Consider the following 14,441-nt stretch of genomic DNA (forward strand, 5'->3'; position numbering starts at 1 on the left):
AGACATTTTTCGCGAGTTGGTGATCCTGAATGCCTTGTAATCTTTATTCCTACTTTCTTGTGCCTCTTCCGACAATATTCCGACTGGGAGAATTGACTTCTGCACTATTTCAGCACCGTGTAACAAAATCTTATGTACTGTGGATAGCATGTAGTACCATGAATACTTCTCAATGGCCAGCTCTGCTGTTTCTTTTGAGAATAGTCGGAATTTCTCTGGGTCAATCATTGCATTGCTGTTTATGACTTCCAGAATGGTAGCGATCCGGTGGATTAGAATTTCGGCGACTCCCGTTATTGCACTTGTGACCTTGCAATCATTGAAAAAACGTCTGGCTGTGTTGCCATTATTTGAAGATCCGCAACCCTGCTTAACAAAGTCCACTTTGATGCCGACTTTCTCAAGAAACTCTTGTTGAATACGTTTCTTTTCGTTTTCGTGCATGTCTCTTGTGTCTTTTGTAGTCCTCCATTTTTCGAATTTTTAGTTGTATGCAATGTGAAGGATGTATTCCATACACTTGATTCTGGCGTGTAATGGAGAGATACCGAATTCGAGAGCATTCACATTAAGAGGTTTCTGTTGGATTTTTGCAAAGTCGTTCATTTCCGAAGGTAAAGCATTGCATATGTAGCAGACACTTGCAGACTTTGTATTTGTGATGGCTTGAGCTACCTTGCCGTCCAACATTGTCATCACCAACGTGTGTCGAATACGGATGACATTAATGCCGATCACAACTTGGGTAATTTCCAACTTCTCTATTTTTTCTTCAACCCTTTTTTTTCATCTCGTGCCAAATCAAGTGTCTCTTTCTGGAAACTGTATCTCAAGGGCCTGCAATGTCTTGTTGAAGAAGGTTGGCCGTTTTCCCAAATCGATCCATTTTGATCAACATCAATTGGCATTGTGAGCTTCAGAGGAACTATGGACGTCATGAATAAATTCGAGTCACTTATTTCGTTATTGCTGATCGAATATTTTTGGGTAAATTCACTTTGACCTGAGGCACCGTCGAATCCCCATTTCGTTGTCAATATTAATTCATGTTCATTCAATTTTTCTAGTTCTTCTAGGGGTTCTGTTTCCAGAATTCGTTTAGCTGTATGGTCAAGCAAATTCTGCAAAGGGACAGCTGCAGATGTTTCACTAATTAACATATTATCAGGATAGCATTGCTTCTTTGAGATGATTAATTTTTTATAACTTGGAAAAAACATGGCATCCAAGATCTTTTAGTGTTTGTCGAATCACCTCGTACTGATATTTTGTCAGATTGGCCTGGAGAAATATTGCTAATGCTTGATCGGCTGACAAAGCTTTGGGTTTATCGTGCTTTTCATGTGTCGCAGCTGCGTTAATCAAGCTTTGTTGGTACGATGCTTGAAATTTATGTATTTTATTCTTTTTGCTTCGTTCACCAGAATCATCAAAGTCTTTACTTGGTCTCTCAACACATCCTGTAGATTCCTGCTCCGGTATGTTGAAAACGTATTCATTTTCCATCCACTCGCTGAACAATTTTTTGAACCTCTCCCGGTCTCGATTTACTTGATCTTTTTTTTTTAATTAAAATGAGGCAAGAAACTTTTGCTAAGAGCTGTCAGCATTAAAGAAATGTTTCCTACGTCAAGTTCAGGGTGATTTTGTCGAAGGAATACGTCGAAATTTGTACCACTCCACAAGCACTCACACAAATCACGGTATTTAATTTTGATACAGCTCATGAGTAGACAACGTTAGCAACTAGACTGAACTCAAATAAAAAAGGTTTTGACGAGGGGAAATGTTTTATCTGAGCCAATTCTATTAACAAAATAGTGCAACAAACAAATACGTACTCTAACCCTTTCCTTTCTTTTCTGTGTTATGATCGGATAGGCAGATAAAGGCAGGTGATTTGTATTCTAATGTTTACTTAAGCACCCCTAGTTTGATAAATAACCTTCCCCATCGCGGAGGAAGCCGGAGCTTTTTTTGTTATCTTAGCTGTTCTCAATGCTAATTTAAAATTCGTAACTTATAACGTTGTAAAGAGCTGTAATATTTTTTTGCACTGTTTGACTGATGAGAGGTTTAATTGACCATCGTAGAACAGGGGAATAATTTGATTATTTTTTTCTAACTCTTTTACATTTTTTTATCACTCATCTTGAGTAGGGTGGAATTTGGTCAAACTTACATAATTCTGACTTTGAGCCTAAATTAATGGGAATACCCTCGATACAGCGGAAAAAATCATGCCGTTCCTATATCCTGTATCTTATATAGTGTGAGAATCATATACCAAATAATCGAAATAAGCGCTTTCGAAAATCGAATTTTTTCCACTCTGGCACCACAGTGCGCCGTACACTCAGTACCTAAAGCCCAACATGGGGTGGTGCACCATCTTACATGTATATTATTCAGAAAGAAATCCTTGCTGCCGCGCCGAAATTTCTTCCTGACGACTTTTGGTAATAGTCTTCTCTTGTTACAAATTGAAATTTCTTGTTAGTTTTATTGTGCTTCATTTGTAAGCAACAATTATTTGTAGCAAAAAACTTGATGTGTGCTGCATTTTTTGGCATTTAATTCGTTAGTATTCGCAAATAATACACCTTTGTAGCTCCAAAATTAACCCTGGTGGTAACTTTTGGTACTATTTTTTAAAATTGTAGAAATCGAAATCCCATGGTCTGCTATGTACGCCCATGAAATTTAGCAATGTTTCGTCCAATACTTCACTTGCTAGAGGGCTCTGAACACCTCACGCTATTTTATAACCACCCTGTATTTCTCATTGACAAATGATCACAAAACATTGTATTTAGGTGAAATATGTGACAAAGAACCACTTGGTGACCATAACTCACTTTTGATGAAAAGTGCAGATATGACTTTTGCGATTAAGACGGCAGTATGTGTTGTGTTTCCAACTACTCATACGTATTCTGTAAGCAAATATTTTTATTTAGCAATCGATATTTTTAGCAATAAGTTAATTCGTCTATTTCCTATTTGTCTCTTGCATTTCAAGCAGATTCTCGTTCTGTGAAAATAATGGTGAATGAAGGATTTTGGTCAAAGGAGGTGAAGGGGGGGGGGGGTTATGAGATCGAAAATTTGATGCGATGTCCCCAAAACGTACTGAAGTGAAAGAAGGTGATTTCTCATCAACGCACATTACAACTATAAGAATACACACGACAAACATATATGAAAAAGAAAATTCACTGAGATTCAGTTAAAAAATTTTAAACTTGTCAAGAACAATGTTTTCAATATATTCTTTTGAAAACAGAAACAAATTCATCCAATGTTACATCATTAAATGTTTTTTGCCGAGTCAACTTGAAAATAACGGATATAATTATTACAAAATTTGGAATCATTTCATCTATTTCGATTTCGATTCCGAGTCACAACTGACTACAACTGTATTTATGTCGAGGACTGCATACTAAGTGCCTTGCCTCCATTATTTTTTACACCGATAGATGGCAGCACCATCACCGGATCGAACAGTTAATGAGAATTTAGAACTAGACCAGGAGCTAATAGCTGCCTGGTGCTAGCACCCCCAGAGGTATCGTTTCACTTGGAGGACATTGAGACCACGAGCATATTTAACGTCGCCCAGTCCCCTTTAATGACGACGGTGGGTCTTCGACCGTCGAGGTTGGAACTCAGGACCCTCCGGCCCCGAATCCGACACTCTACCGATCGGGCTACCACGGCCCATCATTTCATCTATCAAAGCAGAAAACAATGTTGCCACTTAAAGAAGAAAATTAAAGAGAAAAAAAAATGTAACGCCGGTACAGTGATATTATGAAAATTGTAAGGAAGGAATGAGAAAGTAAAAGAAAATAAAGTTGGAACAAAAAGAAGCAATGTAAACAAAAACCCTCTTTGAATCTCATTTGACAAATTAAGCATTTTTAAAACAAGTATTTGCTGAAAAAGCCATTTCTTTCTCAATTATCAAATTCAACACATGTGAAAAGGTTCAGTTCTTGGAAACTTCAAATTTTCTATCATTGTCCAGTTTTCTATCAGTAGCAATAACACATATTGAGATAAAATTTGGGATTATAGAATTTAATTATCAAAAAATTGTCCAGTTCATCAGCAATAACATCAATAGTTGCGAAACAGTCCGATCTCCTGTACAAAATATAAACTTCATAACCTCAGCAAATTTCAATCTGTAAATGAGAACATTTTATACCCGTATGATCTTTAACGATAAAATCAGTGCCAGGAAATATAAAACCAATATTAAAATGACCCCAGAATGTAAACTAGCGTCAAACGAGCCGGAAAGCGGGATGAAACCTCCAGAACTCATGCCTTGAACAAAATACTCACACCAAGAGGAAAAGAAACTTTATATTTAATTTTGTTTCAACAATATTTTATATGTTTCAGCAAATATTATTATTTTGCATAATTTATCATCCCCTCAAAGCAACAGTTTATCTTCCTGCTATTCCTGGGATTAGATGTTTTAGTGTTGCTGTGAGATAACGATGTGGCATTTAAAATAAATTGTAAATGAAATATTTTACTAAACTAAAACATTTCAAAATTTTTTGAGGGAAATAGACATAGGGAAATAATTCTCACCCAATGGAGTTCTGAAGGATTAAAGAGGGAGGAGGAGGAGGAGGAGGAGGGTGGCTGGTCACGAAAAAAGTGTGCATGATATTTTCACACGATCCGAGCAAACAATTTTCATGTTTCGACGGTCTCTTCATGAAAATAATTGATAAGAATAATGTGCAGGGTGGTTATAAAATAACTTGAGGTATACACAGCCCTCTAGCGAGTGAAGTATTGAGTGAAACATTGCCAAATTTCATGAGCTTACATAGTAGACTATGATATGGGATTTTGATTTCTGAAATAAAAGATAGCTCTAAAAAGCGCCGCTAGGGGAAATTGGCGTTGAAAAGTTAAGTTACTGTGAATATTGAAGGACTAAATGCCAACTGTGAAAATATGTTCCGATTTTATTTATGACAGATGGAATTGTTTTACAAATGAGGTTCAATATTACCACCATTGTAATGTTTCAAGAACTGCGTACGATGCATAACACTGCCATGGGAAGGTAAAACGCAGTATCTACAGAGAAAAGTTTTTGAGATATTTAAAGAAACACGTTTTGGGTTCCAAACCAACAATATGGAAATGTTGGATTTTGACGTCTTTTTCATGCTTTATTTTCAGCGTAACCAAAAAAGCAAGCTTGTACAACTAAGCTAAAGTACAAAAGATGACAAAAATGCAAAATAAGAAAAAGGTGAAAAAATGAAAAAAAAAAAAATGCAGTTACTGCGCTTTACTTTTCCACGGCAGATATTTTTCCACATTTCGAAATTAATTTGTTGTTTTTAAAGTTGACATACCGGGAACAACATGTTTGTGATACACAACCCCTCAATGAAATCCCAACCACCAAAAGTCACAAGGAGAAAGATTGGGCGACCACGGTGGCTCTACAGCGGAAAATGCACGACTAATAATTGCTATATCAAAGAAATGTTGCCACTACAATCTGTACAAAAAGTCCAGTGTGGTGTGGTGCACCATCCTGTAGGAATATGGTGAAAAAAGATAGCCTCGCTGCCGCACACAAATTTCCTTGTGAGGACTTTTGGATTTTTTTTTTTTAGAAACTGAAATTCAACGTAGGTTTTCATGAACCTCCTTTGTACACAACACCCATTTGTGGTGCATTGTTTTGCATCTAATTATTCAGTATTTACTGTAATACACCTTTACAGCACCGAAGTTTCCTTTGGTGGCAACTTTTGCTGCTATTTTTTAATTGTAGAAATAGAAATTTCATCATCTGCTATGTACGCCCATGAAGTGTGGGAAAGAAATGCTTCAAGCTATTTTATAAGCAACCAGTTCATTGATTTTTCAACATTATATTTTAACATATTTGTTTCCTACATTTGATATTTTTTAATTATAAATCTTTTTAAAGAGTGATGTATCTCGCTTACATATGTGTTTGAACATTTATTTATCTATGTAAAAATTATGTACTGATTTTTGATTTATGTTTCTAAAAGAAAATGGAAGATTCCTTTATCATTTACCAATGGGAAGGAATTAGACTGGTCTACAAGCACAGATTTCTGGTTAACAAATTTGTCAGGTAAGTTTATATATTTTCAGTTAATGAGACGTTTTTCCATTTTCTGTATTGTTCAATTATATGAATATACAGGGTTAATATCAAAGAGTATCCGGGTTTTAAAAATTTATATTTCATTAACTATTACACTTACCACTATAAATGATACATAAAAATAAAGATAAACTGTCCAAGTTTTTTTTGAGCGGATGTAACTACCTAAACGGGCGCGTTCCACACTAGCGCAGCCAGAAATTTCTTCTGGAGAGGGATTTCTGGTCACAACAGTCCTTACACGCGTATTAACTACTGTATTAGGATTGGAAACAATAGTAAAACCAAGATCTCTGGGGGTGGGGGTGTTCTTATCCCACTTCGCTGCGCCACTGACGTTCCTCAACGGTGGATAGGCGGTGCAGGTGATGACAATTTACCCTTTATGCTTTGGCCAGATAGATCCCCAAACCTAACCCCATGTGATTTTTTTATGGTGCTTCATCAAATACAGTGTTTATACTCCACCATTGCCTAAAACATTGCAAGAACTGAAAGATCGCATATATGTAGTATAACGAAAAATTGACAGGGAAGTGTGTCGGTTTAAGAAAGGTGCGCACATAGAATATTTGTGAGTGAAAATAAACTTGAACGGTTCTTTATTTTTATGTATAATTTATGCTGCTAAGTGTAATAGTTTGTAAGATATAAAACTTTAAAACCGGGACATTCTTTTATGCTAACCCTGTATTTACTTTTATTGTTAAAGGTTAACACTTCCTATAAGTCATCTTGGCAGATATTTTGTTATTTAACAAATTCTAATTCTTGATCACACAAACCAATTTAATTATTAATATTTTCTCCGTTTTTGTAATCTTTTCAGTGCTAAAAACTTTTGACGAACCTGAGACTTCCTACATAACATAGAATTCAAATTGAATGTACAGTCAACCCTTGTTTATCGCGGTTAATTCGTTCCAGACTTGACAGCGATATCTGAATTTCTGCGAAGTAGGATTCTGTATATATTTTTCTAATTACAAATGCATAAAACTTACTTACGGCGATTTAAATACGTTTTTACCATAGTTAGAGTCCCCCTAGACATGAAACAGCACCCTTAGCCACCATTACATTTCTATTACTTAATATATTGCACAAAATATGAGAAAATTAGATATGTTAGAAATAATCGATGTCACATTGTTAATTATTGAGAAATAAACTACACACACACACACACACGCAGTTCTTATACACTACTACTAATCTATGAAAAAATCTCAACTTGTTCGAAGAAGAATCAATTGACCGTTAGTGACCGTAGGTACCCCCGTCTTCCCTCTACATTTACGTATACAACTTAAAAAGCTAGTACATTGTTGAACACCATTTACAGATGTATTTATCCCCTAGTAATAATACAGTGATATATACTTTCCAGTTAGTGCTTAACGGTTAAAATGGGATTCCCTACATTTTCTTCGGCGATTTTATACCTCCATTTCCTCAACTAGTACAACTAGCCCCTCAGACCTTACTTAAAAGCTTACTTTACTTATAAGACATATACTTTGTTATTCTTTTGTAGAAAAAGTTTACACGAGCGCATAAAAAAGGCTATTTACTATGTTTGAAAAAAAAAAAAAAAAACTAGAAAAAACTGCGATGTAGTGAAGCCGCGAAAGTTGAAGCGCGAAGTAGCGAGTAATTGGCAGATACGTATGCCTTCTGGAAGGGAATTTCTACCATTGCAGGAAAACGTGGGGCAAAGGGAAATAGTTCAGATCAATTACATTTGTTGAAATATTTAAATTTTAATTATAAAGTGACAGTGTATAATAAGATAAGAGAACTTGTATTGAAATGTTATTTTTAACTTTCGGTAGTAAATTTGTACCTTCATACAAAAATGGTAATTGCTATATTTTTCTAACGAAATATTTTATATCTGTTTGTTAAAAACGTTTTTCTTTGACAAAATTTAAAAAGCGTGTGAATAAACGACTAAATAAATTAATGGATGAAGTGATTAATGCATGAATAAAAATAAATCCATGAATAAATTAGTGAATGATAATTAAATAAGTGGATGCATAGGTAAATAACTGTTTGAGTAGGGTAGCCCGGGGCACGTTTACGTTTAGGGCACGTTTACGCAGGGCCCTTTTTTCAAAACGAGTTATAACTGGAGAGTCTACAGTCATAACAGATTGATGCTACTCCCAAGCAAATATTCTCACAAGTTTCGAACGTTAGTCGAGCTTCGGTCCAGCATGCAGAAAGAATAATCTGTTTTGTACCAAGTTAAGTAAATTTTGTGTTGAAAGTTTTGAAGCTTATTGTAAATAAATCAGTGGTGGAGCTAGGAAATCCCCGACGGGGGGTCAAGCTTGCAAGATTCAGGGGGGTTTTAGTTTGCAAGATTCCCCCCCCCTCTCCAATTTAGGTGATAAAGAAACTAGTCATTTTTGCGTCTAACAACACGAATTCCCCATAAAAATTAAAAGCAAAAAATAAAAATTTTAAAATAGATAAAATGAAATATGTAGGGAAAAAATTAAATTTAAAATTAAAAACATGAAACTAGGCTTTTGTGAGCTGGTTCATCGCGAGATCAATGAACTAGAACTGTCTGAGAATCAGAATTTGACGAAAAATCTGAATATGTAAAATTATTATAAATGTGTGCACTACATCAAGACCCTATCCAGATTTTTTTTCGGAAGGGGCACAGTTTCGTTTTTCGCAATTGCCCTAACACACTTTCATATACACATTTTTTTTTGTCTCGTTTTTTAATGCTCCCCCGCTGTTATTATTTTTATTTTAATTTCTTATTTCTTGTTATTTACCCTGTAGTGAGAAGATTAACATGAGGTGGCCTTTTAAGTTGGATGTAGAATATCCATAATTTGAGAGGGTCCGGAAGTTTCTTTCCCGGGACATTTTTTGAAAACTAGATATAAAAAGGCCTTATATGGTGGTAATTGAGACTACAAAAATATAAAGAAAAATAAGGCAAACAAAACTTATTAAAAGTTATGCACACAAAAATAGTTTAGTTCACAAACATTTATTTTGAAAAATATGCTGCAAAAACGCGAGAATCGTGATTTTTGCATTTTTTACGCAGGATGTATCAAGGAGCTGAACTAGGCACACCTTGTACAGACACTAGCCTAATCGGAAAGTAGGGACACGACCCTTGGGGAGTCCCGAAATCGACGCAGTAAAAGTTTTATAAGAGTTTTGGGGGAAGGAGGGGAAGTCCACCAAACAGACAAGGGCCGTCCAAGCCCAAGGGAAGCCTTGGTCTTGGACGGCCGAGAGTTGAATTGGGAAAGAGGGCAGGAAGTTCTAATAAGTGTCTAAATTTCAAGTATGCTTTGCATAATTGCTTATTCTGTATTTCTTCAAATTTTCACTCGTTTAATTGTTACACAATAAAGAATTAGAAAAACTTGGTTATTTACCTTTCTGGAATAAGAAAGTTAAAAAAAAATTACAAAAAATTAAATGTAATTTGAATTCCGAAACTTTGAATTCAAATTATGTTTTTCGCAATCACGAGTTGCGACAATACTCTACTGGTTAGAGTTATTGTTTCTAGAAATGGCTCCCCCGCCCAAGCATGTCCCTCTCCTGGGTGCTTACGTGAATATAGTTGTGTGCGTGTGTGTGTAGGCTTACGTGTGTGCACGTAGGCGTGTGTATGTGTGTAAAGGCGTGCGCGCATAGGCGACTGTGTATGAGCATGCGTGTGTAGGACATGGACGCCACCGCCCAGCAAAAGTGGATTCTGGGGGACAGCGCTCAGGACCAGCCGCGCCGCCGCCGGTGGACGGTGGTGCTGCAGGCCAGGTCCAAGCTGAAAAAGGAACCGGAACATCAAGGACTGTCAAGTGAAAACAATAAGCAATCGTGTTTGCTCAAAAAAAACTTTTTTTCTGTTTTACGTTACAAAACATTTTGGGTTTCGGGGGGGGGGGGAGGATACGTCCACTGGATACGTCCCTGCTCTACAGAGTTTATGAAGAGAAAGAAACTTAACAACAGGAATTTAGTTGTGAATGTAATGCTGCACTTCCAAAAATTAGGAGGGTCCGGGGGTCCTCCCCAGGAAAATTTTCGAAATTGTAGCTCTGAAAACGCAATTTTAGATGATCTTCGATAATTTCAAGGAGAGAGGAGTTTGGTGCTCACCCCAAAGAATTTTTAGAAATTGAAGTTCAATAAACGAGATTTTAGTCGATCTGTAATGGTATTTTATAGGGAGTGAGAATCGAGATGCACCCCCGAAAAAGTTTCAAAATTAAAGTATCAAAAACGCAATTGGAGGTCATGTTTAGTAACGTTAGGGTGATGGGGTTAGTGACAGATTAATATATTGAGGTTCCACCCCCCTCCTTCCGTAATCAAACCTTATAGACGCAAAAAATTTACGGGGTGGCAACTCCAGGGCTCAAGGGCATAGCCTTGCTCATCCACTAGCTCAAAATATTTATTGGGGAGCAGAGAAACCCACATCTTAAGTAAGCAGAAGAAGAGTAACTAATATTAAGTTAAAAAATTCAAAAGAAACTTGAGCCCGATGCCTAACTTTATATTATGATGAACTTCGCGAGTCAGAACACGTATGAAATTAAATTTATTTATATTTTCTTTCATTATTTTATTTTTCCGAGATAACTTGGGAAAGCTCGGAAAAGGGAAGACAATCACAATTACTAAGTTTTGCTAAAGCAAAAGAAGAATTAGGAGAAGAAATTGAAAATCTTTTGAAGAGCCTTGCTTATTAAAACCAAATACAAGTATTTTATTTGATAACATATAGAAACTGGAACGGATAAAAAATTTTGAAAAGGTTATTAAAAATAACCTTTTCAAAATTTTTATTTTGACCTTTGCACCTTTGCACCTTTTCTAAAAAAATTAGAAAAGGTGCAAAGCTTTACGGTTTTTAATTATTTTTAATGGTAATGAAAGGTCTACATCGATTAGGTCTAGCTGGTGGTGGATGGAGCCGGCGAGGAACCGGGCTGATCAAATAATAAATCACGATAGTTTCATCGGGGTCGACAACATATTTCATTCCTAGATTTTTCAAAATATCATTCTGCAAATCACAGCTATTTGGAGGAAAATGTGTGGGCTGCCAAGCTTGTTTGAAATAGAAAATAAAAGTTAAAATGTCGTAAGCGAGATTTAAATTATACAAATGAATAGTCACACCAGTAGTGCGGAGTCGGAAGAAAAATGACCGACTCCGACTTCGGGAATTTTACAGATTTCGACTCCGATTCCACAAGAACTGGCAGGGTTGCAGATTATAAGGGAAGATGATCGATTCCAGCTCTTTAATTTTTAAACCTTCGACACCTCACTCCGACTTCTTTACCTCAAAATCAGTCCGATTCCAACTCTTCAGCCTTGGTTCTAATTTTTCGAATATACAAAACTAAATTAATGTGTGTGTGTATGTTATGTGTAGTCAAAAAAAAAGAAATAATAATAATAATAAAAAACGAAACTTGATAATATGGTCAGCACTATGCTAAATTTAATAAACAAACGAAAGTGAAAAATGGCGAATCTCATTTTTCAAATTTAATGGTTTGCCGTAGTACTCAAAAAGATCTATTACTACACTGCTTGACAATTGCTAAGGAACAAGTGATTTATGCAAATTTGTACCTCAACCAACTGGCCAATGGAAACAAATTCAAGTTCAGATGGTGTGGTAGATCAAGACTCGTTATCTGTATAAAAGACAGTGCATACAAGCTCAAGATTCGTACGAAAATTCACGCTGTTTGGTTTTTAACAAAAATAGTGCTGGCTGTTAAAAAAAGGTTTTTCTCTGAAATTCTGTTTGGTTCTTGAAATATTTAAGAGTAAAATGTCAGCAAGACATCATTTGAGTACCTACGATCGTGGACGAGCAGTTGGATGACTGGAAGCAGGCCAAAGTGTCACCACTGTGGTTGCTGAAAAGGGTGTATCAAAAAGTGCCATCTCCGGATTAAAGAAGGCCGCTGAAGGTAGAAATGTTTTGCAAAAGCATGCTGGGGGTCGTCGTAGGAACACCACACCTTCAGAGGATCGCTATGTAGCACTCGTGGTAAAAAGGAACAGAAATTTCACTCCTGGGCATATAGCTGTAAATCTTACAACCGCTATCGGTACGCATGTTTCTGCAAGAACCATCTCCTGGCGAGTAAATAATGTTGGTTTATATGCACGGAAGTCCGTACCTTGCATCCAAGTACAACCACGCCATCGTCGAGAGATATTACGCTGGTGTAAGGAACATGCTGGTTGGGATCGTCAAAATTGGTCTCGAGTGATGTTCTCTGAGGAATCTCGTTTCAGTGTGACAAATGATTCTAGTTACCAACAACTGTGGAGAGAACGTGGAACACGAAATGCACAAAAATTTGTTTGCGAACGTGATCGGTACGGCCCAGGCGTGATAGTGTGGGCAGGCATCATGCACAATGACATAACACCGCTTCACATTTTTGAACAAGAAAGCGTTACGTAGCAAATGTAGGGGAGACCGGGGCAGGTTTTCGCGCTTTTTTTAAATTCTTTTTTTTATTTTTTATTTATTTACCTAAGTTTGAAAAATGTGTACCACACCATTCAGAGAAACCTTGGCTACAACGTGGAATTACTTACATCAATTGACTAAGCTTTGTTTTACAGAAAAATAGTTTTAAGTGTCGTCATGTCACGTGCGAAAATGTGCCCCGTGACCGGGGCAAGTTTTCGCATACCTTATTAATAGACAGGGGCAAGTTTTCGCATGCACTTATATCAATATAATTTAGGAAATCAAACAAAATATTTTCCAGGTAGGTTATTTATTGATTTTCAGTAAATATACATTTAAAAAAAACTCATCACCAACTTGGCTACTTAATAGTTTTAATACATGTAGGACTATTAAAAACACTAAACGTCATCGTCACTATCACAATTAATACATACAAAGCACATAGGGTTTTCCTTTGATGCAAGACTCGTGGGCCCATTTATGCAACGAGTGCACTTTACCCACATCTCTTTAGCCTTAGATTTACTGTACAATTCTACGCAGTAAATGCAAACACAGTCTTCTTCCTCTTCATCACTTGATTCTTCATTTTCTTCGGGCTTGTTAGGTTTTCCAATTTGTCTCTTAAATAAACTCTTTTTTACATTTTTCTTATCTTTCTTTTCATTCTCATTTTTCATTTGTTTTCTCTGCTTAGCTTGTTTCTGCTCTAGTCTAATCTGCTCTTTGATCGGAGTGTCGATCAAAATGGCCGACTTTCTCTTCTTTCTACCTTTGCCGGTTTGTTTTCTCGGACCGGCTTTTTCCAGAGGTCTCAGTTCTTCTGGGTTGGGACAACCTACGTTAGGCTGTGTTAGAACTTGAGTATCAGCCTCTTCGTGCTGCCCTGTTAGAGGCCTGTACACCTCTGCCTGCACTGGGGCAGGTCTGTCGGTGAAATAGGCTAGCATGTAGTCGGCATCTGTCAAGATATTTGGGTTCAAGGGAAAAATCCCTGACACCCTGAAGCCAAAGCACAGAACTGTCTTGAGTTTCAGTTACCTTTCAGAAGTTAACTTTCTACAATAATTTGCCAAAGTCCTGTCGCACAATCCGAACTTTGCCGCTACACATTTCATACTTCTTCTTTCTTTTACTTTGTTGACAGCTTCTACCATAGTCCTCTATGGTGTACTTGCCTCTTTCAGACTTCTTTTTGTAGTGTCGTACCATGACAAATCTGATAACCCAACACACAGATCAATATCAAGTCATAATAATCAAGTCATTCTGTGAACATATCAGTTTAATGCTATTTTTATGAACACTAGGCCTATTTTGTTTTAGCATGTATCTCTCATGAATGATTGAGATAGTGATTTATTTTTTGTTTGTTTTTTGTTTAAAAATATAAATTGTCAAATAAGAAGCTTACCTTTTCATGTGTATTTAATTATTTATGCTTCATATAAGAGTAAATAATATAATAAACATCGATAAATAGTAGCAGTAGAAAGGGGAGGGGCATATTTTTGATGCGACGGGGCACGTTTTCGATGCGAAAATATGCCCCACTTGGTGTTTGAAAACGTGCCCCGTCGCCATGTTTTTCCTTGAACTTCACGCAGACGGTCCAAAAAAGAATTTTATGGACAAACTATCACAACACTGGTAGCTCCTAAATGTGCTCTTTCGAAATATTACAACAGACAAAAACTTAACTTAAGACGTGTATGTTTGTTTTTAGTTTAAATGAGGTCA

At 36.5% G+C, this 14,441-nt stretch overlaps 1 protein-coding gene across 1 annotated transcript in view; it reads left to right on the plus strand.

Annotated features, from left to right (window-relative positions):
* LOC129218812 (thyrotropin-releasing hormone-degrading ectoenzyme-like) overlaps window positions 1-14,441 on the plus strand; it is a 126,299-nt gene that overhangs the window by 73,830 nt on the left and 38,028 nt on the right. The window contains exon 13 of the mRNA XM_054853134.1: window positions 6,075-6,160. Within this exon, the coding sequence (XP_054709109.1) occupies window positions 6,075-6,160 (86 nt within the window). The remainder of the gene's footprint in view (window positions 1-6,074; window positions 6,161-14,441) is intronic.

This window comes from Uloborus diversus, chromosome 3 (assembly GCF_026930045.1).
Source record: "Uloborus diversus isolate 005 chromosome 3, Udiv.v.3.1, whole genome shotgun sequence".
Taxonomy (NCBI): Eukaryota; Metazoa; Arthropoda; class Arachnida; order Araneae; family Uloboridae; genus Uloborus; species Uloborus diversus.